Source organism: Orcinus orca, chromosome 15, assembly GCF_937001465.1.
Source record: "Orcinus orca chromosome 15, mOrcOrc1.1, whole genome shotgun sequence".
In the NCBI taxonomy this organism is placed as follows: Eukaryota; Metazoa; Chordata; class Mammalia; order Artiodactyla; family Delphinidae; genus Orcinus; species Orcinus orca.
The window spans coordinates 10,148,864-10,176,010 of record NC_064573.1 but is presented as its reverse complement, the minus strand read 5'-3'; the positions used below and the strand labels follow the sequence as shown (position 1 = coordinate 10,176,010).

Below are 27,147 nucleotides of genomic sequence, written 5' to 3'. Positions count from 1 at the left end.
CCATTGCCGCAAAACTTAAAACTGATTGTCATAGAAGCGGTTTACGTGCCTACAGGCTTACCTAACGATAACTAATGAACAACCGTAGTATATCTCTGCATGTTGGCTGTGAGATCGGGTAATTCAACATTTGATTTTACAGGAACGTCCCTCAGCAGAGCTAAGGTTCACTGCGCAAGTGTTGCTGGCCCTTGTGAGCTTAGTAAGAGTGGGGATAGGGTACGATGACAGATGACAGAAAAATTTAGGAGATGGAATCAACTGAACTTAATGATTGATTGGATATAAAGAATAAAAGCCTAGAAAGAATTAACGATAATATCCATTTGTCTTTCTTGCACGACTTGGTGAACTGTAGTAATTTTGCTGGGGACACTGTAAAAAAAAGGCAGGAACAAATCTGGTGTGACCATAGGACACCCGAGTAAGTATTTTATCTAATTAGTTGGACCTATAGCTTAAAATACAAGAGAAAGAACTGGCATAAAGATCTAGAAGTCACTTGAATATGAACTGTATTTAAGACATATTTGTGGAGGATAGCAGGAAGAGTGAGTCTGAAAAAAATGAAAAGTATAGGACACAAGAGAGAAAGGAAGATGAAGAGAAACCAGGGATCACACTGTGGGATCACAGAAATTTAGTCAAAAGAATACTTTTACATGGAGACAATGTAAATGTCTTTACATTAGACAGTGTATTGGTATGAAAGAATCTAAAAATCACTGCTATTACACTTTACTTCTGGAAAAGAGATTTGGTGTAAGTCAAGATAATGGGAATCATTAATTTGGAAAATAACTATTTACACCAAACAGAAAAGACAAATTGCCCTAATGTCAGCTCATTTATTATATTCACATTTTGCAAACCAATGAAAAATTTTCTCCTTCCTCTCCTCCCCATTCTGGCCATTTACACACTAAGAAGAGAAATAAAACTTCTGTTTACCCACATAGGTGATTAAGGAAATGTCTGATTTCCTCCAGAATACAGTGCAGCTATTCTGGTATTTTGATTTTCTATAATGAATGTTATTATCTACCCAAAGCAGATAGATATAGGAGACCTTTTAACTTGTCATCTTGTCCAGCTGTTTGAGCCCGTGGGAAATGGGATGGGAGTGATTTTCATAGTATGAGAAAACATATAAAATATATCCCTTTTGATTTTTAATTCATTACATGTGAAAATCACAATATTCTGTATATATTGTGTCAAATAAATATTAAAATTAATTTCATCAGTTTCTCTTTGACATACTAAAAACTTTACTTGTGATAAGAGCACTTGACATGAGATCGACCCTCTTAACACATTTTTAAGTATCGTTAACTATAGAGACAATGTCGCATGCAGATTTCTAGAGCTTATTCACCCACCTTAATGGAAACCTTATGCCTGTTGGATAACAACCTCTCCTCTTTTAAAAATATTTTTAAATGTGCCTTTAAGAAAATTTAAAATTCTGTCATATTTATTTGTCAGTATTTTACTAGATAATCTTATCTTCTCAAATAAATTTTCTTCTTTCCAGTAACTCTGTTTTGTATGTATTTTATATATTATTGTGTGGACCTAAGCTTCAGAACACTATGCATTGATAGTGTGGAAAGCAGGAATTCCTTTCTCATTACTGTTTTAAATTATGCTACCATGTGTGTTTCAGTATTAAGTGAGATTTTGACTATTGATTTGAGTACACTATTTCATTCTTACTATTTATATTATGTCTGCATTTTGACTCATTTTATTTGTAATCCAAAATTTAAGTTTTTCTCAAAGGACTTCTTAGCATCAAATGAAAAGTTTACACATATTTTTACATTATGTGTATACTATATCACTATATCTAAGGAAAATATTAATAGGTTTTAAAATATTGTTTTGTTATTCTCCTAAAAATACTGAATATGTTTTCTCTTATGGATTGGGCTTTTGGTGACATATTTAAGAACTCTTTGCCTAGCCATAGAAGAGAACTTCTTCTCCTCTGCTTCTAAAAGTTTTGTTGCTTTAGGTTGACATTTAAATATATGATACATTTTGAAATAATCTTTGTATAAGGTGTGAGGTTAAGGTAGAGTTTTCCATTTCCTCCCTATGAATACCCATTTGCAACAGTAAAATTTGTTGAAAAGACTTGAGAATTTAAATGTATTTGTGTATCTTCTCCCCAATACTGCTCATATCATCCAGATTTTCAAATTATTAGAACACACAAATATCATATTATAAAACAGGGATTTAATTTTTACTCCTGTTTATCTAAGTATTCTTTCTTTTTCTTGATTTGCATTCTCAAAGGTATCATTTCATTGTCTTTCAAACAATAGTTTTGAAATAAAATAATTTGGTAAACAAATATTAACTTAAAGAAAGAAAAATGATAAATGCAATTTATTGAATTATTACTCCAGAGATTTAAAAAAAGCTTAATGTTTCAAACCAATCAAAATAAATCAAGAATCTGACCAAAAAAACTCCAAAAAAAAAAAAACCCAACATCAATAATAAGTTTATATTGGTTTTTGTAACTTTCAATTTTTATTTTATAAGTAATGGTTTCCTTTAAGCATTGAATGAGAGACATTAACCTGCTTCCACCCTCATCTGCATACACAGTGACAGTGTTGTTTCTATGCACTATCCAGTGTACACAGACGACTCATAGCTCATCAGAATCTCTTTAGAAGGGTATGGGCCCCATGTTAAGAACTTGTAATGTATGACACTACTCTTAAATGTTTGCTGCTGTTAGTATTTACAAAATTACTTTGAATAAAGTTCAATTCTACCAATTTTCTCATTTAATAGTATTTTTAAAGTATTTTATCTTGACTAACCCTTTTGTAGAGCAAAAGTTGTATCATTCTTTTTCATATGAGGAGACCAGTATTCAGCATGGTTAGATTATCACTGAATTCAGTTAGTGTGGATGAGTTTAGTCAAGTTCTCTTGCTATTATGCCAGGCAATCTTTCTATTATTGCTGCTTAACTGTCATTATTGATGTTTCATTCCCACAGGAGGGGAAACATATTTGAATTACATAACTGATTTTTAGACAATAAAAAATACCAATCAGTCCATACTATGCCCCAAATTAACACTAGAAAACAAACAATCCTCTCTAAAGGACCACTTTGTCTCTCAAAAACATGAAACAAAACAAGACACAACAAATAAAAAACAAAGGACAACAGGTAGAGAATAAAGGGAAGAAAAATTATTTTCCTATCCTTTTCATTTTTTCTCAAATGCTAAGAGAAGCAAATCCATCAAACTTACACAAATACACACAGTTATTATTGGAAAGCTGTGTACATGTATTGCTTAAGACTAAATTAAGGGTGAGCTATGACAGGGCGAGAGAGAGTCATGGACATATACACACTAACAAACGTAGTAAGGTGGATAGCTAGTGGGAAGCAGCCGCATGGCACAGGGATATTGGCTCGGTGCTTTGTGACAGCCTGGAGGAGTGGGATAGGGAGGGTGGGAGGGAGGGAGACGCAAGAGGGACGACATATGGGAACATATGTTTATGTATGACTGATTCACTTTGTTATAAAGCAGAAACTAACACACCATTGTAAAGCAATTATACCCCAATAAAGATGTTAAAAAAAAAAAAAAAGTGTAGTAGAGGGCTTCCCTGGTGGTGCAGTGGTTGGGAGTCCGCCGGCCGGTGCGGGGAACGTGGGTTCGTGCCCCGGTCCGGGAGGATCCCACATGCCGCGGAGAGGCTGGGCCCGTGGGCCATGGCCTCTGGGCCTGCGTGTCCGGAGCCTGTGCTCCGCAACAGGAGAGGCCGCAGCGGTGGGAGGCCCGCGTACCGAAAAAAAAAAAAAAGTGTAGTAGACAATGCCACTCAAAAAAGAGAAAAAAACCCTAGAGAAGCCTGAGTTAATAAATACTTCTTTTTTTGACTCTGTGGTCACTTTGATGCCAAGAATGATAATTAGATGGAAAGAAAATGGCTTGTTGTTTCGTTTTCTGACGTTCTAGCACAGTTAAGCAATCTTCAGTATCTCAAAAGAAATTCATTAACAAATTACCAATGTTTGTAAAACAATCAAATCCTGATTTGAGATAATCAAGAAAATATTGAATATATAACAGAACATGGTTTTAAGATATAGATATATTTGTTGAAATTTGTTTGGAAAATTTTTAATAATTTTAAAATGCGATACTTTTGCCCTTCCTACTTATTCATAGATCTGCACTATAAAAAACGAACCAGCAAAGCTCATGGAAAAATCTCATGAATTCTTATACACATAGTCACATTATAAGCTTTAAAAAACAAGTTTCACAATTCAAAGCATTTTTCCCTAATTGTTTTTGAACCCAAGTTTTAAAAATTTGATAATCTTGATGTCAAAATAAAGATAAGGGAAAATGTTGCTTTTACAGGATGACACTGATTGTTCTGGAATCTAATTGTTTCAAATTGTGCTACTTCAAGACTCATTAGTCTGGTTGTTCTAATAATCTAGGAGCTAATTAGAAAGAATGCTTTTCTTTTATTGGTTTTAAGGTGATTTATTAGGTAATTGGTATTCCAAAACATCTTTCATTTTGTTTGTTTTTCCTAAATTAAGTAAAATTATCTATATGCTTAAATTATATTTTATACTCATTTTTATATACTCACTTGGTATTTCTATAGTCATAAGTAATTTACAAATATGTTTTCTATAAATCAATTTATTAAAAATGTTCACTTCCTATGAATATTAGTAGTAGATTCTATTATAAAAGACTATACAGTAAAATGTGGTTTTGATAAAAATGAAAAATAGATTAATTTATAGTAATACATATTATAGAAAATGATTTGGATAAACTTCAATAGGACCACCATATTCTAGAGAAAACATTCACATTGACAAATCATTAACATGTCATCTGTAATGGATACAAAGTACCTGGATATTTATTTATTGACAAATTTATTCATAGTATTTCCAAAAGACAGTTACTACATCAGTATCAAGGAACCAGCTTTTAATAAGAAGATTTCTTATCAATCAGCATGCCCTCTTATATGTTAATAACAGAAGCACTTTTTTTTCAGTTTTTGCAAATAATTATTTTCCCTCTATCTTTTGCCTTTATTTTTAATTAAAATTTATTGATATACCAAAAATGTATAGGATTTGTGAATATATTTACTTGTAATGGAAAACATTTACTAAATTTGACACTGTTTTCAATCATTTTATTTTTTAAATAGAATTTGCTTCTTCATCCTTTGTCTTTTAAGTTTCTGAGAGTGTGTGATATGTAAAATTGATTTTTTTATCTTTTGGGTATCATCACCTTATAATATTTTTCATATTAATTCTATTACATTTAAGAATAGAGAGTCTTGTACTAGTCCTAGGTTTCAAGTCTCTATTAGACATTTAGATGAAGTATTTTGGTCAAAAAGCCCACGTTATTTGCCATAGCTGTATACATATATATTGTACACACATTTATGGCAGAACTATCCTAACTAGTGCTGAAATATAAGTGGGATTATCTTTTGCAATTTGAGAAAAAATTATTTACCTCTAAATATTTATAAGTGTTCTAATTAAAGAGGACCTCTGAAAATTATCATACCTATCTTTCTCTAAAATATATTAATTGTACATAACTGAAGAAAATAAAGAAACTTGCAAAGAAATAACAAAATGAGATGGAGTTTTCCTTACAGTGGTGTGGCCTTCAATACTATTAAAAATATGAGAGAGAGAGAAGAAGAGAGCTAAGATAGTAGGGTAAGAGAAAGAGAGAGCAGGGTTTTCCTTGGTTTACATGGACAGATATCCCAATTTTATTTAGATACTGCATCTACATTTTCTATAATTCTCCACTAAAAATATCACAGAATCTTGGAAAAATAATTGATTTGAGATCTTGAACAGGAAATATAAAATGATCCTATGTATCAGTCTATTTCCAATTGAGAGAGACAGTAATTTAAATGAAGGAAGTTTAATATAAAGAATTATTAAGCTATAATAGGGGAGTAACTATAAAGATGTAATGAGAACTCCAAAGGGTACTCTGGGGTTCAGTGAGATCATCTAAGGACAGAAAAATGTGGAAGGGAGACAAGCTTCAGATGTCCTTGGAGGAGGTGTGGTTGTGGCATCTTGCACGCAGGGCAAAGGAATTTACTGGGCTAGAACCAGTCCACATTCTCCAGGCAAACATGGATAATCCTCCAGGGTACAAGTGGGTTGGTGGTTGGAAATGTAGAGGGAATTGGGAGACCACTGCAGGTGCAAGGCCTGGAGCACACAGTGGTGACACTGGCAGGGCTGTAAGACCTCCTCTGGCCTGGGCTGGAGTCCTACGGTTGCCAAGGGAATGTACATTTGGGACTTTGGGAACTGTGCTTGTGGCTAGGCAAAGCAATACATGTATTTCCACACATCCAGTTAGCTGGTCAACCGTTCAGCATGAGAAAGGGAAAAGCAAAAATGCTACACACATAGAACCAGGAAGAGGAGCCCTTTTCCTCCTGCAATGTGCATTCAGTGCCCTTTATTGACAAGACTCAACCTTGCACTCACAATAAAAGATGCTCTAATGGGCCAATCCATTATCATAGTTTCACAGTGCCAGTTCTTTCTAAGCAGGTAGTGAAGGATGAATGTGCAGCTAGGAAGCAATAAATTGGTAAGTGGCAGAGCCTAGAACATATTGCTGTACCAAAAACGATGAAAGCAATCAAAGACTAATAGGTCGTGTCTAAAGTACACAGAAACGGATACAAATTCTGAAGATATATTTTTCTTAACATTGCCCATTTATAAATCTGTGATGTAGATTGCTTACATTCTTTTCTTTTGTTTTTACTTGAGTGTATGTATGTGTACCCACGCAAACGCACATGTATTTATTTTTTAAACTAGCATGGCTCTGGGTTTTTTGAACATCAAAGAGGACTTTTCTTTGTGTGTGTGGTGTGGGGAAGGAGAGTGTGTGGGAGAAAAAAGAGTGAACTTCACTTTGGGATTCTTAGTATAAACAAATTCACACCAAGTCTATTGTCCTTGGCACAAAGTCTCCCCTCAGATTTTACTATTAAGAAGTTTTATGTTCCTTACTCCAATATTTTCTAAATTACATATTCTCTATATTTTATTCTTAGCAATTAACTTTGGGGAACCTCAGGCTGAGAGGTGTATTGCAAAAGGTTCCTCTTTCTCATTACATTACCTTTCTCAACTGCAATCAAAAGGTGAGATTCTTTCCTCTCTGCTTTCACCACCCAACTTTCCTGTTTGCCATCTGGGCAAGTATATGCTGTTTCTTCATCTTCTCTCGGCTTAAGCCAGAATTTACACTATGTGACATGTATAGCTCTCATTTTATGTTTTGATGGGGTAGCCACTTCCTTATTTTATTGATTATTTATTCTTTATTTTTAATAAAAAAAAATTCCCTCTGAAAAATTTTAAACAGAATGGTCTTAACAATATTTCACTTATCAGCACCATTTGGTTTTGTTGTCAAGATTATGATAAACAAGTAACTTTTACTACCCTTTGTAATATTTTTATGAAACTTATTTATATAGATATAAAACTTTAATTATGGTTTCTACATAAAAACCATTCAGTTACACAAGATATGCTTTACTATCTTTTAAAGCAAATATTTTCTGAGAGCTTAATCCATTAAGTTTTAACGTTCACACATTACTATCAAACTTTTAGGAATGAGTAAGAAATTAACAGCACTTTTGAAAGTTTGTATTGGTACCCTGGGAGGTATGTATTAATATTTGGTGCTTTGTTTTAGTTGTACTTGAAGGAAGCCTACCCAGTAAATTTCAGACCAGAAATATGAGTGTAAGTTAGTCTGATTCCACATGTAACATCTAAGAAAACATGGGGGAAACCGTGACAATCCAGGAGCCATGATAGCCCTAATGCCCATATTATTTTTTCTTTTTCCATGTTATTAAAATAAGGTCATTGCCATGTGCTAGGAAGAAAGTACGTATGGTAATGTTGCACATATTGGCAGAACTCAAATTGTCCGTCCATTGAACTGATTTCAATTCATAAATCATAGTGTATGTAGCAGTGCCAGTGGGAATTTTTTGAGTCCATTTGAATTTGAGTGGAAGAACATTATAGGTACCCATGCTATGTACCATTCTTTCAGGTACATATAGACCTGGGAAAAACTCCTAGGTTTGACAGTGACATCTATGAGCCCTCTAAGAACTATTAGATGATTTCTGGTCTTCCTCCTTAAAGGAAACTGATTGTAATATAGGGCTGATCAATGTGACATATTCTGAATTTGAGCAGTACACATTCCGGGAAGGAGGTGAGGATCAGCTGTATTGACCTTATTTTAATTTTTGTCCTTAAACTTGTAAATGTAATTACTTATGAGTACAGAAAGAGAAAAACGTTTTTCCTATTTCTCTTTGGATTGAGCAAGTAATCTAAGGATAGCTAGTCTTTATGATTAGAAGGGCATAGTTAAAATGAGCATCATTCTTGGAGATTGACACAAATAATTCCTGCTTAACCACTTATAAGCTATATGATGCTGAAAGAGTTACCTAAATTTTTGAAGCATAATATACACATCTCTAAAATTATAAAAATATAGAATTTCATAGATCTTCAATGTTGGTTTACATGTAAACTCTTAGCAAGTCACAAGAGAACTCTATGCCACTGCATCCAATGGACATTTTTCTTCCACAGCAGAGTTTAACTCTCAGTATAGTTTTAGAGTTCATTGAACTAAAAATTAGTATTTGTGTTACTTTTTGAGCAGTTTTACTTATTTCTAAACATTGGTATTTCATTTTTTTAATTCTTAGAAGTGTCCAAATAATAAAGAAATATCAATTTATCTTTAAATAAATAAATTAACCCTATCTTCAATTACTGAATGGTCACACTGGATACTTTTATAGATCTAGGATACATTATAAGAACTTAGTGATATGATTCTTTTTATGCCTATTTCATCATCCTACAAATTTCACCATTACTCATAAAGTTTTCCCAATGTGCTTTTCAAAACTTATATAAAACTTGTATGATGAATGGTCTAGAAGGTTGATGCAACAATAAAATAAATTTTCCCATTGCACCATTCTCTTCTTTGTAAATGTATTGCTCAAAGTATTGCATCATCTTTCAAAAAAGATATAAAAGCAATGATACACTAACTTTTTAGTCTGATATTGTTCTTCATTAAAAACAGTAGAAAATTCAAATTTAAAATTTTACATCCATAATGACAAAGAAAATAAAATTGCCAGAGGAAGATATTTCACAGTTCTTAGGTGAATTAGAAGATGAATACCAAAAGCAGAAGCCAGCACTATAGACTCAAGAAGATGGTGAAACTGATCATGTAAACAAAGCTTTAGACTGTGAGTCCTCAGATGAAGACAGAACACATGAATATTTTCAAAATCAAGAATCAATGAGTGAACAATATGATTCTAAGGATAAAGTAATCATCCTTTTAGTCATTCAATAGGAAGGACTTCCTTACAGAATATTTTTTAATGAGAATCTGGGCTGTTCTGTTTTGCTAAAATTAAATGTGACAGTGTTTTTTCATCTATATAAAAATTTTGCAGCAAAATCTATTTGATTTATCCTGAAAATTGGTGAAGACAGAATGTATCCAAATGTAACTGGAAGGAAAACGATGCAATAGAATATTTCTTTTTAAGTAGATTGATTATGCTATTTGCTTTCTATAAATCTAAAGATTAAATGCTCTGCAATCATGGAACAAAGAAGATAGCCATTCTCCAGCAAAAATATGAGCTGTAAAAGATTTTTTAAAACTTCTCAGAGTATTATATATTGACAAATATGTATTTGCCATGTTTGCATTTTATTAACATTTGATCAGGAGGGTCATAACATTCCCCTCAGCTTGACTCAGTTTCAGACAAATTTCTTCCTGACTAGAGACTCCTGATGTACATTTTCTTAGAACAATTACACTAGAAAACTTCTAATCACAAAATCTTTCTCTGTCCCTTTGGAATAGAGATAAATCTTCTCCCAGCCTTTTCTCACTTTATAATGCCAGATGGTCTTTCTCAAGGACCTGGAAACCATTCCTCTGAAATGTAATCATCAAGAAAGACAGGGCCCCTATCTCCCGGTCTCTATGGGAGATCGGGAGCCTAACTTCTGCAAGAGTCAATCAGCAAACGTAGATGGTCTAATCACATCGACCAACCTCTCTGCTGACGTGCCCTCCAGGACGTTTTCACTAGCTCACACCAGTGTTTAAAAACTCTCCTGCTTTTGGTTTCAATAGATTTAAGTTCTCTCTCCCCTACTGCAATAGTCTCAACCTTTTGTAATAATCTTGAATAACATCTTCCTTGGCATCCTTAACAAGCGTCCGGTGCAATTTTGGTTTGCCACATTTTAATAAAGTTGTTTGGCACTGTCTCTTTATATAGCTGTGAATTGTTTATAAAATACATTTTTTTAAGTAAATGACCAAATGGTGAACTGTGAGAGCTGTTTTTTCCCCTGAAATAGTGGGAATGGAGGCTATTGATACTTCTTCCTTCAAAAACTATCACCTCTATGCATGTCCACATCAAAAATCTTTTTGTTTCCTTTTTACCTCACTGGTCACACCTACTTAGTGTCTTTTGCAGGCTTCTCTTCCTTTAGCAAATCCTTAAATATTGCTGTTCCCAAAGGCTCTGCCCTATGTTCTTTCATATTCTCACTTTATATTTTCTTCCTGGGTGACATCATATACTTTCTTACCTACAAATATTCTAGTAAGTCCCAAATTGTTGAATTCGAATGGACCTTTTCTTTTCTGCTTTTACCTGACTGTAAGCAGTAAATAAAAAAGGTAATAACTCCCTCCCCCTTGGAACACTTTCTTTATTTGGTTTCTAGGCTCCCATACTCTCCTGGTTTGCTCCTTACAACTCCCAGTACTTACTACGGAGTATCTGGGTCTCAGTCTTTAGACTTAGTCTTTTCTCTGTCTACCCTCTCTCCTTAAGGGATCTTAACACACTAAAAGTTTTAAATATCACATATAGGCTAATAAATTCAAATGTATATCTACAGAGAATTGTAGAGAAAAATACCGTATCATTGTTTCAAGAAACATAGTCTTCATGCTCTGTTCATATATTCAGCTAATTATTATTATCAAGAATATCAAAATAAACTTGCTCATTTATCACAAATATCTTATAATCTAGAAAACATGCAAAACTAGAGACAACTTGTTTGACAAATGTATAAGATCTATTCAAACTAGGTATAGATAGGGAGCAAAAACATGATGGTGAAATGCGTGGATTCTGATGCCAGCACTTGTTATAAAATATCTCTCTGTTTTTTCTTAGGAAGTAACTTCTCTGGGCCTCAGTTTCTTCACCTGGAAAATGAGGCATGTAATATATTTTCCTCATATATTTCTTGAGAATTAAATGGGTTAATGCTATAGTGTTTGCTAGAATCATGTGTGGGACATTGTCAACATTATTTATTTGTTTAAAATTGGTTAGATTACTTATGGTAAATTTGAGTTCAGTTTGCAATATAGTTAAAATTTAAACAGAATTAGATAAAGACATTTCAGAAAGGAGAGTTGATATGAACAAAACTACAAATTAGAAAGTGTTATCTATGCTTTAAAAAACAAGCAGTTCAGAGTATGAACAAGATTTTCTTTTTAAATCAAGGTAGATCAAATTGTGACCAAATCAAAGACAGTGATAAATATGAGGCCAGGGAGTTTTGCACTTTTATGTGCTAGTTTTGGAAAAACCACTGAAGTTTTTTTTAACACTGAAGTCAGAAAACTGTGCTGTAGGAAATTTCAACTGCTCTGCCTTCTGCTATTATTTCCTCTGTACCTAATGTCCAAAGATTCTTATGATCATGCTTTCACTGTCAGTGAGCAATGAGTAGAAAAAACAAACACTCATTTCTCAAAAAAGGTTATTATTCTGCTATATTATAAATGTACTGACTTCTGAGTTCTTGCCTAAGAGTCAGGGTCTGTGAAAAGAATGAAAGGTCCACTGAGTCAGTAAATACATGAATGGATTCTAATGCAATAGTGAAGGGAGCTAGCTCCTACTAGGAATGTATATCTCCATCTTGCCACATGATGCAAAAGTTGCAAAAGGTTTTTATAAACATTTTAAATTATGATTGTTATTATAAATGACAATTGAGGAGTTAGGATAAAAGTTCCAGTGTAGTCATTGGACATAGGTAGCATTATTCTAGAAGCATTTATCACCATGAGCTAGAGCTCTGGTCTAAGTCTTTTACTGTGTAAATCATGTTGCATTCCCAAATCTTCTGCCCAACTCAGCCTGGTCAAGACCGCTGAACATGCAATTTTGTTGGGTAAGTGGACTTACCACCAAGGACATTTACAGAAAGAAATGTATAGCGTATGAAGTAAATTAAGCCTATTTTTTTTTAAGTTTGAGTCTACATTGTCCCATCAATGGGGTACTCTGAATATATTCATATTTACGTAAAGTATGTAAAACAACAAACCACACTAGTTTTATACTTTAAATTTGACATATATAACTATAAAATATAGTACTACTTATAATAATTGTAAAAATATAATTTACCTGACATATGTAAATATGTATAGGTTAGAAAATTGTAAGATAAATTGATTATTCCCCAAATTATGTGACTTTTAAGGCAACTGACTTACTACATTTAAAGTATCATTTATTAGATTTACATGAATTATTTACGTGATTTTTTAAAAAGTTGCCTATTTGTTGATGTGTCCAGGTAACCAGGTATGTTTGAAATGCTTGAGAAATTTAGATATATCAAATTTTTAAGCATAGATCTATTTGTAACACCAAGTTTAAAGAGATGTCTAAGCCCAGTGTCTATAGAAGCGATGGGTCCCAGTTCACTTGCATTCTGTTTTTGAATCTTTCTATCCTATGTTGTATGTTCACAGGTTTCTAAATCAGTTTGCTTTTGGATCTAGAGGACAGTGTGCTGCATTGTGGAGAGTCTCTGAAAGTTTTATGTTAACCTTTCACTTTATCAAAAACTTTATCAAAAACCCTGGGTACAAATCCATTTAAAATAGATATTTTAAGTTTAAATTCATTTGTATATTTATAATCATTTTTTATTATTTTTAAAAATATTTAGGAAATACTTATAGGCAAGATTTGAAAATTTGAATAAAACGTATTCTAGCATAAACTTAGCTGAATAAATTTCACAAGACATTTTAAGACCCATGTAAAATCCAAATTGTCTTCAGCTAGCTTTATTGATAAATTCAAGCCTACTTAGAATAATTGATTTTATAGTATATATACTTATTCGGTATTTTGAAAACTAGTTTGTAAGTTTTTAAAATGTTTTATGACATTTAATAGGATACCTAAAAAAATGTAAAGTTATTGTGTACTGGAACTGAGACACTCAAAGAAGAATCTAATTTAAACTCTACATTTTACAAATGAAAAAAGGTAAGCTCCACATGAGAAAATGTGTGAAAAAAATTGTGAAGTAATGATAATTTATTTCAAAATGAGTATGCTTTCATAAGTCTTTACATACTTAGTAATTCATTTGAAATTGAGCTTCATTTGTGTTGATGTCTGATATATTTTATATATCATTTTATCTTTATCTTCATGATGAATGGAAAAATAAAAGTTAATTAAAATTATTTATTCTATGGATTCACAAAAAATAATTTTTCTTTATTGAACTGACAAAGTACAAAGGATTTACTCTTGAATCCTGACTGTTAGCAGATTTTTCAAACATTTGAGGAATTTGGAAGTAGAAAATGTGAAGTTTATATATTTTTTTAAAAGAAAGAAATTTAAATTATACAGAATTTACAGCATTAAAGCATGAAATTAATATAGCTAAATAATGCTTATTTTTATCATTTCAAAGTGGGAGGAATACATAGCAAAAGTTATTCTATATAATACAAGGCAATGTTTCGACGTCGGCAATTTATTATGGATTCTTACCTGACCAGAGACTGCATTTTCACAAACGTAAGTCTCATAGTATTCGGAGAACTCAGGAGCATGATCATTGATATCGAGAACTTGCACATACACAGGGACTGCAGAACTCTGTTCTATACTGTCTGCAAATTGAATAAACGGAATGAAAATAAAGAATGCTAATGCTGTCTTTAGGGGAAAAATGGTCATGAAAACTGCATTAGAGGCTACGTGGTATATTTTTATTTTACTTGAATAAAAGCTGAGGACAGGATAGGTATATAATTCATCTATTTATCAACAATACAGCCTAGAAAAAATGTTCTCAACACATTCAGCTCAACCAGTGTTAATCCAGTGCCTTGTATCTGCCATGGACTGTAGGAGCTGTTGAGGAAAAGTAGTAAAAGTAAAGGAGATAGTCAGGTACATGAGCACCGTCCACTCTAGTTGTGATGATCTAAATTGTCTTCAGACATGGTCAAATGTACTAGGAGGTAAAAGTGCCTGCAGTTGAGATGTGTTGCTCTATCATAACTTTCACAAAGGCGCTTGCTCACCAGAAATGAGGAGAATGATAATTTAGTCCTTGTGTTAAATATGAAACACAGAGCCAGTGATGGTGGAAGGATTAAAAATAGTGGGATGTTAGCCCTTTCTAGAACCTAATCTGGCAATGGATAGTAAAAGTTAAACTACACATATCTTTGACCCAGTCATTAGTTTGGGAAACCTATGCTACAGTCCAAGGCACCAATATATAAGCGTCTGTAATCCAATTTATTTATTCCAGAATTGTTTGCATCCCAACCAAACAACTGGAAGTAACCCAAAAGGGATTGGGGAAATAAATTACCACCAAACTATGAAATTGTGTATGCTTATTAAAAATGAATGCATCAATGTAACACATGTAGTAATTTCATGAACTTTAAAAATGTATTTTAATCTTGGTTCTCAATTTGAGAAAAATGCTTACCACTGTTTGTCTCAGTTGGTTTTCTGTAAAATGGAAATGATACTAGTAACAAGCTTATAGAGCTGTTATAAAGATTAAATGAATTAATACATATGAAACATTTAGAAGATCACTTATATAAATAAGCAATAAACACTAAATACTATTATTTTATTTATCTACTAACTAGAAGTAATATACATGATGTTTTGTGAAGTGCTAAAAAACAATTTGCAGCATAAGGTATTGTATATTTGTATATCATTATTTTAAATCTTTCTTTTTTATTTTAAAAAGCCATGGGAAGGTACATACATTGAAGAGTGGGGAGAGGGAGTTTCTTTTGTTGGTCTCAGTGTTTTTATTTATAATCTTACATGCTCTTTCTTTTAAAATCACAAAGCATTATATTTGCAATTGTAATTCATAAGGGCAAATACAAACTTAAAAAAAAAAAAGAGGCTTAACTCTACCTGTTGAAAATTAGGGAAAAGTCTTTCCTTCCTTCCTCTTAGAGAAGAGGACACAATATTTATGTCTAACAATACAAATAACACATTTTAAAGACTCTGCTTTTTAATAACTTAAATTGTAGTACTTCTCATTTAACAGAAGTTAATGATATAGTCTTACAAAAAATTCCCCTTATATATAAAATAAGATTACAGTGGCTAATTATTTACATAAATTCATTAAAACATGCTCTTTCAATAGTTGAAGGCTACTTTACATAGAAACACATTTTTCAAAGATGTCCAGTCCTCCTTTGAACTGATTTGAATTCTTTTCTCAGCAGTCTTGTAAGTAATGATATAAATAATTTGTTCTCAGAAATATGCAATGAATAAAAGTTTCTTGCTTTTAGACAAACATCTTTGTGTTTTCTGACACCAAAAGCCTTGGCGTTTCTTCTGTGCAGCAGGCATTTACCCCCCTGCAACATTTGCTCCCCATCATTTATCGTTTAGTTAAACAGAAAATTCAAAACCCAGACCCAGTCTTTCTGCAGTTTCCAAAGAGCTATTCTATGTATGACAAAAAGTATGCAAGAGATGCTTTGTACTCCACCGTCTCATCAGCCTACTGCTCAATAAGGTGAGTAGTAAGATATATGTTCAAAGACTTTCAAAGAACAAGCCAAGAAAGTAAACACGATTACTAAAATTCTATGCAAAATCAGTTTTGAAAGGATGCAATCTAAAATATTGAAAACTCACAAATTGAATCCTTTACTGTACTATATTAAAACCATTGACTAAGTAATAGGGAAGATTTTGATAATCTTTTCCATTGTGTTCTATCTATTCTTTTGAGCCTGAATGAATATGGTTGATCTAATTCTGATTGAGAATTCTGAAGACACAATCTAAGTGTTAAACTGGGATGATTTTATCTATGTTTTGCAACCTGAAAATGGAATCATCTGCTTCTCTGTGGAAAAAAACTGGTCACTACTGATTATTAAAGATGTGACTATCAGCACTGCTGACACAATGAGTTTAATTTGAACACATTTTACTGGGCAATATTTTATATATCCAGTTTGAAAAAACTTACAAAATTTATATTCAATTTTTAAAAATTGATTTAAAAATGCATTCATGAAAAATATGGTAAGAACATATAATTATATAATTAAAAGTTCTTAGAATTTCAAGGGATTTTTTTGAATTTTCCATGATTTGTTTCTTGCATTAAACATTATTTATTGTGTTTCTTGTGTTTTTCTGAATTTTCCATGATTTATTTCTTGCATTAAACATTATTTATTGTCATAATAAAAATGAAGATATTTAGTGGTAAGTATATAAATAAGATGTAGTAAGAATGTGCAGACATTTTGAATTTAAAATAATAAATTAAATACACATGTATGAATTGACATATAAAATACCATTTAATTCTAATTTCAGCAACACTCTATCTTTTGTCTCTATGAATGGTTTAAAAAATATGGGGAACCAATATATGGTTCCCAAATGAGTACTTACATTTTTCTGTGGCTGTAACACTTAGGTTATACCAAGCACTAATCTCTCGATCAAGAGGGTTAGTTGTGAAGACTGTACCATTGTCATCAATACTGAACACTTTGCTTCTGGTAATAGAATACCTGCACACACAAAAATAACTCCTTAATTTAATTATTTTCCCCATATAATACTCTTTAAAGAGTGTATAACACTCTTTTTAAGCAATAAAATATTATCAGTTCCACACTCTACACAGCTAATGCAATGCTGAACAATTTTCAGAAAGGTGCATTCTACATTTAAGATTCAACTCAATGGAGACAGAAACAAAAAACACCAAAAACCTAAAACAGTTCTAGATTTCAATTGACACGTGTGAAATCTAGACACATGTCACTCATTCTTATTCCCAGAAGAGAATTTTCATAAGTGAATGACTTGGTTAAAAAGAAATGGCAAATGTCTTTTGCAAAATGAAGAGAAGTACAAATAAACGGGGGTAAAAATGAAAGCTTGTGAACCTATTTTTTCCTTTGAAGCAATGTAAAACAAATTCTCAGTTTAGGCTGCTGAGTCTCCTTGTTACACCACATAGTTACTTTCTAAATCTGTGCATCATATTATAGTTACTTGATTGCTGACATATGAGAAATGTTTGTTTTTATTTAAGGAAATAATTAGATAATATCTAATAAAAATAAAGTATGTATTTATTACATATATTTATATACATATATATGTGTGTGTATACACATATAAACATATCTATATATAAACATATATACATATATAAACATATCTCCTGAAAGTGAGGAAGTAAGGATAGTAGGTGTAATGTGCTATTATTAGATCATGCATGGAAAGAAGCCAGATAATAGAATTCTCTCATGCAAAAGCCCGGAAAATAATCTCAAATTCCACAATGAAAGAAGACTTTGAAGTACTCAGCATGTCTTATCTGCTTGCAAATGATCAATAATTAAAATTAAAGAAGAGTAATAACTAGGGTTCAGTGATGCCTTCTCATTGCATATATATTCCTAAAGATTTTGATAAGACATCAATGAGATTTACCATAATTATGTGGCAAAAGATGAGAATATTTTAATCTTGAATTGACAGTTCTCTAAAAATATCACACTAATTTGTAGGTTGGTGTTGAGGGGAAAATTAAAACAGAAACTACAAAGAATTAAGCTTTAAAAGAATTCGGTTTTAGCTCTACTCATTTTTAAACCTTTATAAGCAATTTGCTTACATATCCACAAGTGGTCACATTTCCTACTTAGATTTGTTGACAAAACGAAACAGTAGTTTAATATTTTGTAGTAAGGGTACAGAGTATCCTGTTTCTATAATACACCATTCCAAATAAAACCAACCAAATGTTTGAGATTATTTCCTTATAAAAGTTTTTAAAAATTATGACCCTGAGTCATCAGTAACATTTAAAATAATAGTGAATACACACCATTTAAGAAAGGAAAGAAGTATGTAATACATATTAGAAAGAGCTTGAACTAAAAGCTTAAAAAATAAAGTTTTAATCTTTGGTTTGCTTCACAGTTCCTTTTTTAAAGACTCTTCATTCCTCTAAAAATGCTGAGTGAATAGAATGTGGCTATGTAATGTTTTCTCATTGCTAAGAGCTCTTGACAGAATGATAGAAACAAAAGATTCTTCCATACATATAAGAATGTCTTTATATCAGGTTCTTAATCTTTGTACGCCTCTACTATTCCCACTTCCCAGAAGAAAAACTGAGGCACATAATAGCCAAGCCCATATACAAAGCCTAGAGATTCCCAAGTAGGTGCAACTCCACCAGATCTTTCAAGAATTTTAAAGTACTTTTATAATGCACAGGTGAAAGATGTTTAAAGACAGCCTCTTCCACTTGTGAAAGATGCCATGATACTATACATAGAGAATCCTAAAGATGTCACCAGAAAACTACTAGAGCTAGTCAATGAATTTGGTAAAGTTGCAGGATACAAAATTATTTGGTAAAGTTGCAGGATACAAAATTGGCATTCCTATACACTAATGATGAAAAATCTGAGAGAGAAATTAAGGAAACACTCCCATTTACTATTGTAACAAAAAGAATCAAATACCTAGGAATAAACCTACCTAGGGAGACAAAAGACCTGTATGCAGAAAACTATAAGACACTGATGAAAGAAATTTAAGAGGATACCAACAGATGGAGAGCTATATCATGTTCTTGGATTGGAAGAATCAATATTGTGAAAATGACTATACTACCCAGAGCAATCTACAGATTCAATGCTATCCCTATCAAATTATCAATGGCATTTTTTACAGAACTAGAACAAAAAATCTTAAAATCTGTATGTAGACACAAAAGACCCTGAAAAGCCAAAGCTGTATTGAGGGAAGAAAACGGAGCTGGAGGAATCAGACTCCCTGACTTCAGACTATACTACAAATCTACAGTAATCAAGACAATATGGTACTGGCACAAAAACAGAAACATAGATCAATAGAACAAGATAGAAAGCCAAGAGGTAAACCCGCGCACCTATGGTCAACTAATCTATGACAAAGGAGGCAAGGATATACAGTGGAGAAAAGACAGTCTGTTCAGTAAGTGGTGCTGGGAAAACTGGACAGCTACATGTAAAAGAATGAAATTGGAACAGTCACTAACACCATATATAAAAATAAACTCAAAATGGATTAGAGACCTAAATGTGAGATCAGGCACTATAAAACTCTTAGAGGAAAACATAGGAAGAACACTCTGACATAAATCACAGCAAGATCTTTTTTGATCCACCTCCTAGAGTAATGGAAATAAAAACAAAAATAAACAAATGGGACCTAAAGAAACTTCAAAGCTTTTGCACAGCAAAGGAAACCGTAAATAAAACAAAAAGACAACCCTCAGAATTGGAGAAAATATTTGCAAATGAATCAACAGACAAAGGATTAATCTCCAAAATATATAAATAACTCATGCTGTTCAATATTAAAAAAACAAACAACCCATTCCATAAATGGGCAGAAGACCTAAATAGAAATTTCTCCAAAGAAGACATACAGATGGCCAAGAAGCACATGAAAAGCTGCTCAACATCACTAATTATTAGAGAAATGCAAATCAAAACTACAATGAGGTATCACCTCACACCAGTTAGAATGGGCATCATCAGAAAATCTACAAACAACAAATGCTGGAGAGGGTGTGGAGAAAAGGGAACCCTCTTGCACTGTTGATGGGAATGTAAATTGATACAGCCAGTATGGAGAACAGTAAGGAGGTTCCTTAAAAAACTGAAAATAGAATTACCGTATGACCCAGCAATCCCATTACTGGGCATATACCCAGAGAAAACCATAATTTAAAAAGACACATGCACCCCAATGTTCATTGCAGCACTATTTACAATAGCCAGGTCATGGAAGCAACCTAAATGCCCATCAACAGACGAATGGATAAAGAATATGTGGTACATGTATACAATGGAATATTACTCAGCCATAAAAAGGAATGAAACTGGGTCATTTGTAGAGACGCAGATGGACCTAGAGACTGTCATACAGAGTGAAGTAAGTCAGAAAGAGAAAAACAAATATCGTATATTAACGCATGTATGTGGAACCTAGAAAAATGGTACAGATGAACCAGTTTGTAGGGCAGAAATTGAGACACAGATGTAGAGAACAACATATGGACACCAAGGAGGGAAAGTGGCGGGCAGGTGGGTGTGGTGGTGTGATGAATTGGGAGATTGGGATTGACATGTATACACTGATGTGTATAAAATTGATGATTAATAAGAACCTGCTGTATAAAAAATAAATTAAATTAAATTAAAAAAACAAAACCAAAAAAACACAACCTCTGTTAATATTTGGGTGTGCTCACTTATTTTTCTCATTTATTTTACATAATATTTTACTTGTAGTAAACATACGACTCTAATGATTTTTTATTATTATTATTATTTTTGATTTTGTATTATTTTTAAAGAATCATGCCATGTCTTTATGTTCATAAGCATCATTAGAAAGCATTCATCATTCATTGCCTTATTTACACCACTGAGATTAGATATTTAAATTGTTTCTACAATTTTATTATTATAAAGAATAATATAATGAAAGATTCAATCATGAAAGCATTTTTTAAAATTATGTATTCTTTAGTATTGTCAGAAAAACAAACAGGTTAATATACTCTTTAAAATCTAAACAATTAATTTACTGACTTGTATATACACACACATATATACTTATATTCATTATTAAAGTTCCTGCTAATAAATAGGAACTGTATCTACATATTAGAAGGCAGCATTTTATGATTAGGAATTACAGTGGAAAAGTGGGAGCATCGTCTCTCTCAGAAATTTAAAGAAGCTCTTCTTTGTGTCAGTAGCTCTTCCAAAGAGCAAAGCAGTACCCAGCACCTTAATAAATATATGGAAGTTTGTGTAAGTCCCTGGACTGTAAAGTATGGAAAATGGATGAGCAAGGGAAGGTGGTGGAAGGAAACATGTAAAACGTTTTGCTTTTATTTTTAACCAGAACTATGATGCAAATACAAAAAAAAAAACAGAAAGAAAATATACTACCTGAATATAACAGACTAATTTAATAGATGGTAAATATTGTTTAATTGCAACACAGAAATTTATTTCTAATTGATTGGACTTACTTCACTTTTACTCCTTTAGCAGTACCCTATAAAATCTTAGTTTATTTTTGAATATCATTTTAATTAAACAGTGTTTAGATGAACCACATTGTGATCAGCTTTGTTTCTTCTCTGATTTGGCATAATCAAGGGTTTCTTTTCCCTCACCTTCTTACCCCAATTAATAGAGAGTTGACTGTATCTAATTTTAGTTGGTGATTGCCTCTTTCTTGCACGTTTTCAAGTTCTTATTTCACTGCATCTTAACCAATAGTGAGGCTTCCTGTTTCAACTTGTTTAAACTGTTGCAAATTTTATAAGTACCTTAGAGAGAAATACAGATCTAGATATATCCTTGTTACATTAATATGAAATTTTATTTTCAAGCTAATCTGTGTTCCCTCATTTACTAATGCAAAGCTGGCCTTCCAGACATACCTGATAGGAGATTTCCTCTGATCTGGATCTGTGGCAGAGACGGTGCCTACAAATGATCCGTACGGGCTTCCTTCAAAGATTTCAAATAAGTAATACGGGAGGAGGAAAACAGGAGGTTCATCAACATCTTCCACCTGGATCTTGATGAAAGTGGTGGAAGCTTCAGTATGGTATTTCTTGAGCTGCTCATCAACTCGGCGGTTTTTAACTTTTGCTCTAATACGATAGTGGTTCTGGTGCTCAAAGTCTACTCTCTGCAAAGAAATGCAGTGTACACAGAAAACTGGTATCAGTGACCCGAGGAATTACTTAAGAAAAAAAAGTTTTTGTTGTTAAATTAAGTCTCAGTTGCTTTCCAGTTAGGTTTTACTATTTATGTTCTTGGATCCCTCTGATATTTTCATTAAGTAGTTGTGTAGCAAATCCCTATGTGTATTTTGTTATTTATGTCTATTATAAAATGTTTTGGGTTAATAATTATATTTTTTATCTAGGATTAAAAGTATACTTTTCTGAGTATAAATATGGAGTTGAGAATTAATTTCCTGTTATTTAAGATAATTTCAAAAAGTTTCCCCTGTGTATTAAAATCTTTTAAAAAAAACTACTCTACAATATAATTCAAAAGATCTCGGTAACAATTAACTCTCTCATCAATTATATTTGAAATATATAGATATAAAATATAAATAACTGAGCTTTTTTCTTTATGTTTTCAGAAGTATCTTGCATAAAACTGATAATTAGCTATTTGTATATTATTATTTGTAATTAATACTAAGATGTAGGTAATAATCATATATGTTAATATTCTAAAAAATGAAATATCTTAGAATTTTTTATAAAAGCACATATAATATATCTTTTCTTTTGCTCCCTAAACTAAATCACAGGGTCTTATTTTAATTACATAACAAAGCAAAAACTAACTGGTTACACAAAATATATATGCATTTCTGATTTGATTTTGCATTATTATGCAAAACAAATAATTTTAATGCATCTACCTTTTTTAATATAATTATTCCTTCTTGGGTCTCATTATTAGTAATGACATCGAACGTTTTTGAATCATCTTCTATGCTGTAATCCATTTCTGCATTCTCTCCTATGTCATTATCATATGCCATGATTTTTCCAATCGACATCCCAACAGATGCAGATTCAGAGACAGTCAAGCGAAATAAACCTTTAAAAACAAAATTCAGGATATTTTGCACAGATAATTAACATAAAAAACTCCTAAATATAACACCCTCCCTTTATTACGGGCTGTCGGGAAAATCATACCCACCCTTTTCACCAATTACTTGTTCTAAATACCTCTCTCTGTTGCTCTCTCTCTCCCTTTATTATTTTGCAATCTGAACATTTCCCTCATATCTTTTTGAGTATCTATTATTTTCTCTTAAATATATCTTAGGAAGTCCTTTCACCAGTACATATAATTTCCAAATTTCTATTCATATGTATACCTTCTCAATATTCTTAGGTTTATTTTTATTGTATCCTTCCACCATGCCAAATTAAATTTAATTAAAAGAGTTTTTCAATTTCACTCAAGAATTCTCTGATACCTAAAATAACCAATAAATATTGAGTTGGCCAAAAGGTTCGTTTGGGTTTTTCCATAAGATGTTACAAAAAAGCCTGAACGAACTTTTTGGCCAACCCAATATAAGTATGAATTAAAGACGGTAGAGTCCAAAAACAAATAGTTGAGTTCTAAGGGTAACAGTTTGACTTTGAGAATCTGAGCCTGGATTGCATTAATTCCATTCCATTAGTGGAAATGGAAAAGAAAGATATGGAATATTATGCAACCATAAAAAAGAATGAAATAATGCCATTTGCAGCAACATGGATGAACCTACAGATTATCATACTAACTGAAGTAACTCAGAAAGAGAAAGACAAATACCATAAGATATCACTTATATGTGGAATTTAAAATGTGACACAAATGAACTTACCTATGAAACAGAAACAGATTCAGAGACATAGAGAACAGACTTGTGGTTGTCAGGAGGATGGGGGTGGGGGAGGGATGGATTGGGAGTTTGAGGCTAGCTGATGCAAACTATTGTATATAGAATGGATAAACAACAATGTCCTGCTGAATAGTACAGGGAACTATATTCAATATCCTCTGATAAACCATAAAGGAAAAGAATATCAAAAAGAATTATATATATGTATAACTCAATCACTTTTCTGTACAGTAGAAATTAACACAACATTGTAAATCGACTACGTCTCAATAAAATAAATTTTAAAAAGAGAGAGAAAGATGAAGTCAGATGACCCCATTGTTTTGGTCACAAGAAAATACTGGCAGTTATATTTGAAATACATAGATATAAATATAAATAAGGTTTTTTCTCTTTACTTTTCAAAAGTAACTTGCATAAAACTTACAAAGAACTAGTCATTCATATATCATTTGTAATTTATGCTAAAATGTACAAAATAATCACAGGTGTTAATATCCTAAAGAATAAATCTTTTTAGAATTAAAAAAAGGAGCATGTTCAGTATAATTTTTCTTTAAAGGGATTCTTGACTTCCTTAGTAGCATATAGCAGGTCATTCCACAGACTGCTTTGTGAGATTTTCCTTTTTTAAGTGGGAGAAATGTTACTTTAAAGTTGGTAATATTTTGCTGTTTTCAGGAAGTAATAGTGTAACTGTGCTACGGTGTCTCTTTCATTGTGGGAAAATTAAAAGAACCGTTCATTTGATTGTACAAATTAAAAATTGCCAACAAGTTAATCTGGAGGAAAGAGTGACACTACCCTAAATCTGAAAGCAGATGCTTTAAGCACTTTGCTAAATCAAGACTTAGTTTGTGCTATTTCCCATACTTTCAAAAATTATTTATTAGAATCCTTTTTACTTACTGTCTTTAAATATAGGCTTATTGTCATTAACATCAGAAAGTTTGATTAATACACTTGTTGTTCCCGACAGTGCTCCAGGCAGACCAATCATGTCTTTGGCTTGAATAATCACCCAATACTCATCCTGCAGTTCTCTATCCATTTTAGAAGATATTCTTATGACTCCTTTAAAGACATAATAAACTATAATTATTATTTCATTATTAACCATGGCATCTTCCTAGTTAATTTCTTAAGAATTCAAACATAAAATCATTCTTTTGACACATTTTGAACGACTACAATGTGCTAGATGCTGCCCTGGAGAAAAAAATACAACAATAATCAGTCAATCACCACCTCTGCCTAAAGTTTAGAGTGGCCATCACAATACTAATAGTAGTGGAATCTTAATAAAATACTATGTTAAGATAAACCACAGGGGGCTTCCCTGGTGGCGCAGTGGTTGGGAGTCCGCCTGCCGATGCAGGGGACACGGGTTCGTGCCCCAGTCCGGGAGGATCCCGCGTGCCGCAGAGCGGTTGGGCCCGTGAGCCATGGCCGCTGAGCCTGCGCGTCCGGAGCCTGTTGCTCCGCGGCGGGATAGGCCACAACAGTGAGAGGCCCACGTACTGCAAAACAAAACAAAACAAAACAAAAGATAAACCACAGGGAGAGAAGAAGAATGTCTTATTTTTACCTCAACTTATTTTCTGCTTTCTTCTCTAACATAATATTAGGGCTCTACAATTAACTTTTCCCCTAAACTTAGAAGAAGTTAGTTTATTATGGATACATGTAAAACTATAATACCAAATTTATGCAAAAATATTGTGCACCTGTGATGTTAAGTTTGTTTTGAGTCATAATATATGAAGAAGAGCTGATTTTTGACTCACAGTTATTCATAATCCACCAACAGAGATATTCATATACATATTGGACCATGGAAATGTTGTAATAAGTGTCCACTTTCTATAAAATTATTTAGTAAAAAGTTAATCATCACTGAAAACAACCTAGGAAAAATTTAAGGTGGTGAATAGAAGGGTTGTAATCCTAAAGATTTGGGGAACACATAATACAAATATAAGAAAGAGAATGGCTAATCTTCAAATGTGTCTGGGGAAAAAGTGTTAATTAAAAAATTGTGATACCTGTAAAAAAATAAAAGAAGGACAAATTGGACCACATCATGATGAGATTTTAATTGTGGACTGAAGTGTTTCACAACTATATTATATGAATCAGTATGGAAACCATGGAATATATGAAACACATGCTCCTAATATCTCCCTGTGTGTGACTCAACAGAGAATTGTGTTTCCTATTAGCAAAGGAGAATAGTATTAGAGTATTAGGTGTAGAGATTAGTCAGTGAGTGAGACGAACACAGAGACCTTCACTTCCCATGTATGGAGGCTTCAATTAACTTTGCTGACTTTATTTTCATCCTGTCTTCTTACCTTCAGAATGGATAAAGGACATATATTCCTAGATCCTCTTACACACTCGAAAACTTACCACTTCTGTGCTTTGGCTTCCAATTGCCTTGCTGTCTTGCTGTCGGCTCTACTGCGCCTCCATTAATACAATTAATTGCTTTAGCTAATTTGCTCAATATGTTCAGCTAATTTGCTCAGCCCTCCAGTGAGGGCTGGAGGAACAGACAGTGATCAAAATGGTTGTGAAGATCCAGTGTCACCCAGCACACAACTACTACACAGATAGCCCATTTTCTAGTCTCCTCCTCGGTGCTTTTTCACATTGGTGTCTAGTTAGTCTAAGAGCTTAAACACTCTCCTTTCTCAGGAATTTCCTATGCATTCTTCCCATAACCTAGAATGCCTTCCATGCTCTCCTCACCTTGGTCACGTCACAGCTCAGCATTCTGGTTTCAGTGTATTCTGCCTTGGCCACACAATATGAAGGAGTTCTTACTTTCTTCTATTGAACCTTGTTTATTTCACTTCATAATATTCACAAACTTAATGCATGTATTTATTAATACACAAATGTTTAATATTTATTTGTAAGTTCCAAGAGAAAAGAGTCCCTGTTGCTTTCCTTTTATTATTATTTGTTTTTGTTTTTGTTTGTTGCGGTACGCGGGCCTCTCACTGTTGGGGCCTCTCCCATGGCGGAGCACAGGCTCTGGACGCGCACGCTCAGCGGCCATGGCCCATGGGCCCAGCCGCTCCGTGGCATGTG

General features: G+C 32.7%; 1 protein-coding gene across 2 annotated transcripts in view; it reads right to left on the bottom strand.

Moving 5' to 3' along the window:
- CDH19 (cadherin 19) overlaps positions 1–27,147 on the bottom strand; it is an 86,457-nt gene that overhangs the window by 16,529 nt on the left and 42,781 nt on the right. For both annotated transcript variants that reach the window (XM_004268074.3, XM_049698007.1), the window contains exons 6-10: positions 24,958–25,122; positions 23,065–23,246; positions 22,058–22,311; positions 16,972–17,093; positions 14,044–14,165 (exon numbers count right to left, since the gene is read on the bottom strand). In XM_004268074.3, the coding sequence (XP_004268122.2) occupies positions 14,044–14,165; positions 16,972–17,093; positions 22,058–22,311; positions 23,065–23,246; positions 24,958–25,122 (845 nt within the window). The remainder of the gene's footprint in view (positions 1–14,043; positions 14,166–16,971; positions 17,094–22,057; positions 22,312–23,064; positions 23,247–24,957; positions 25,123–27,147) is intronic.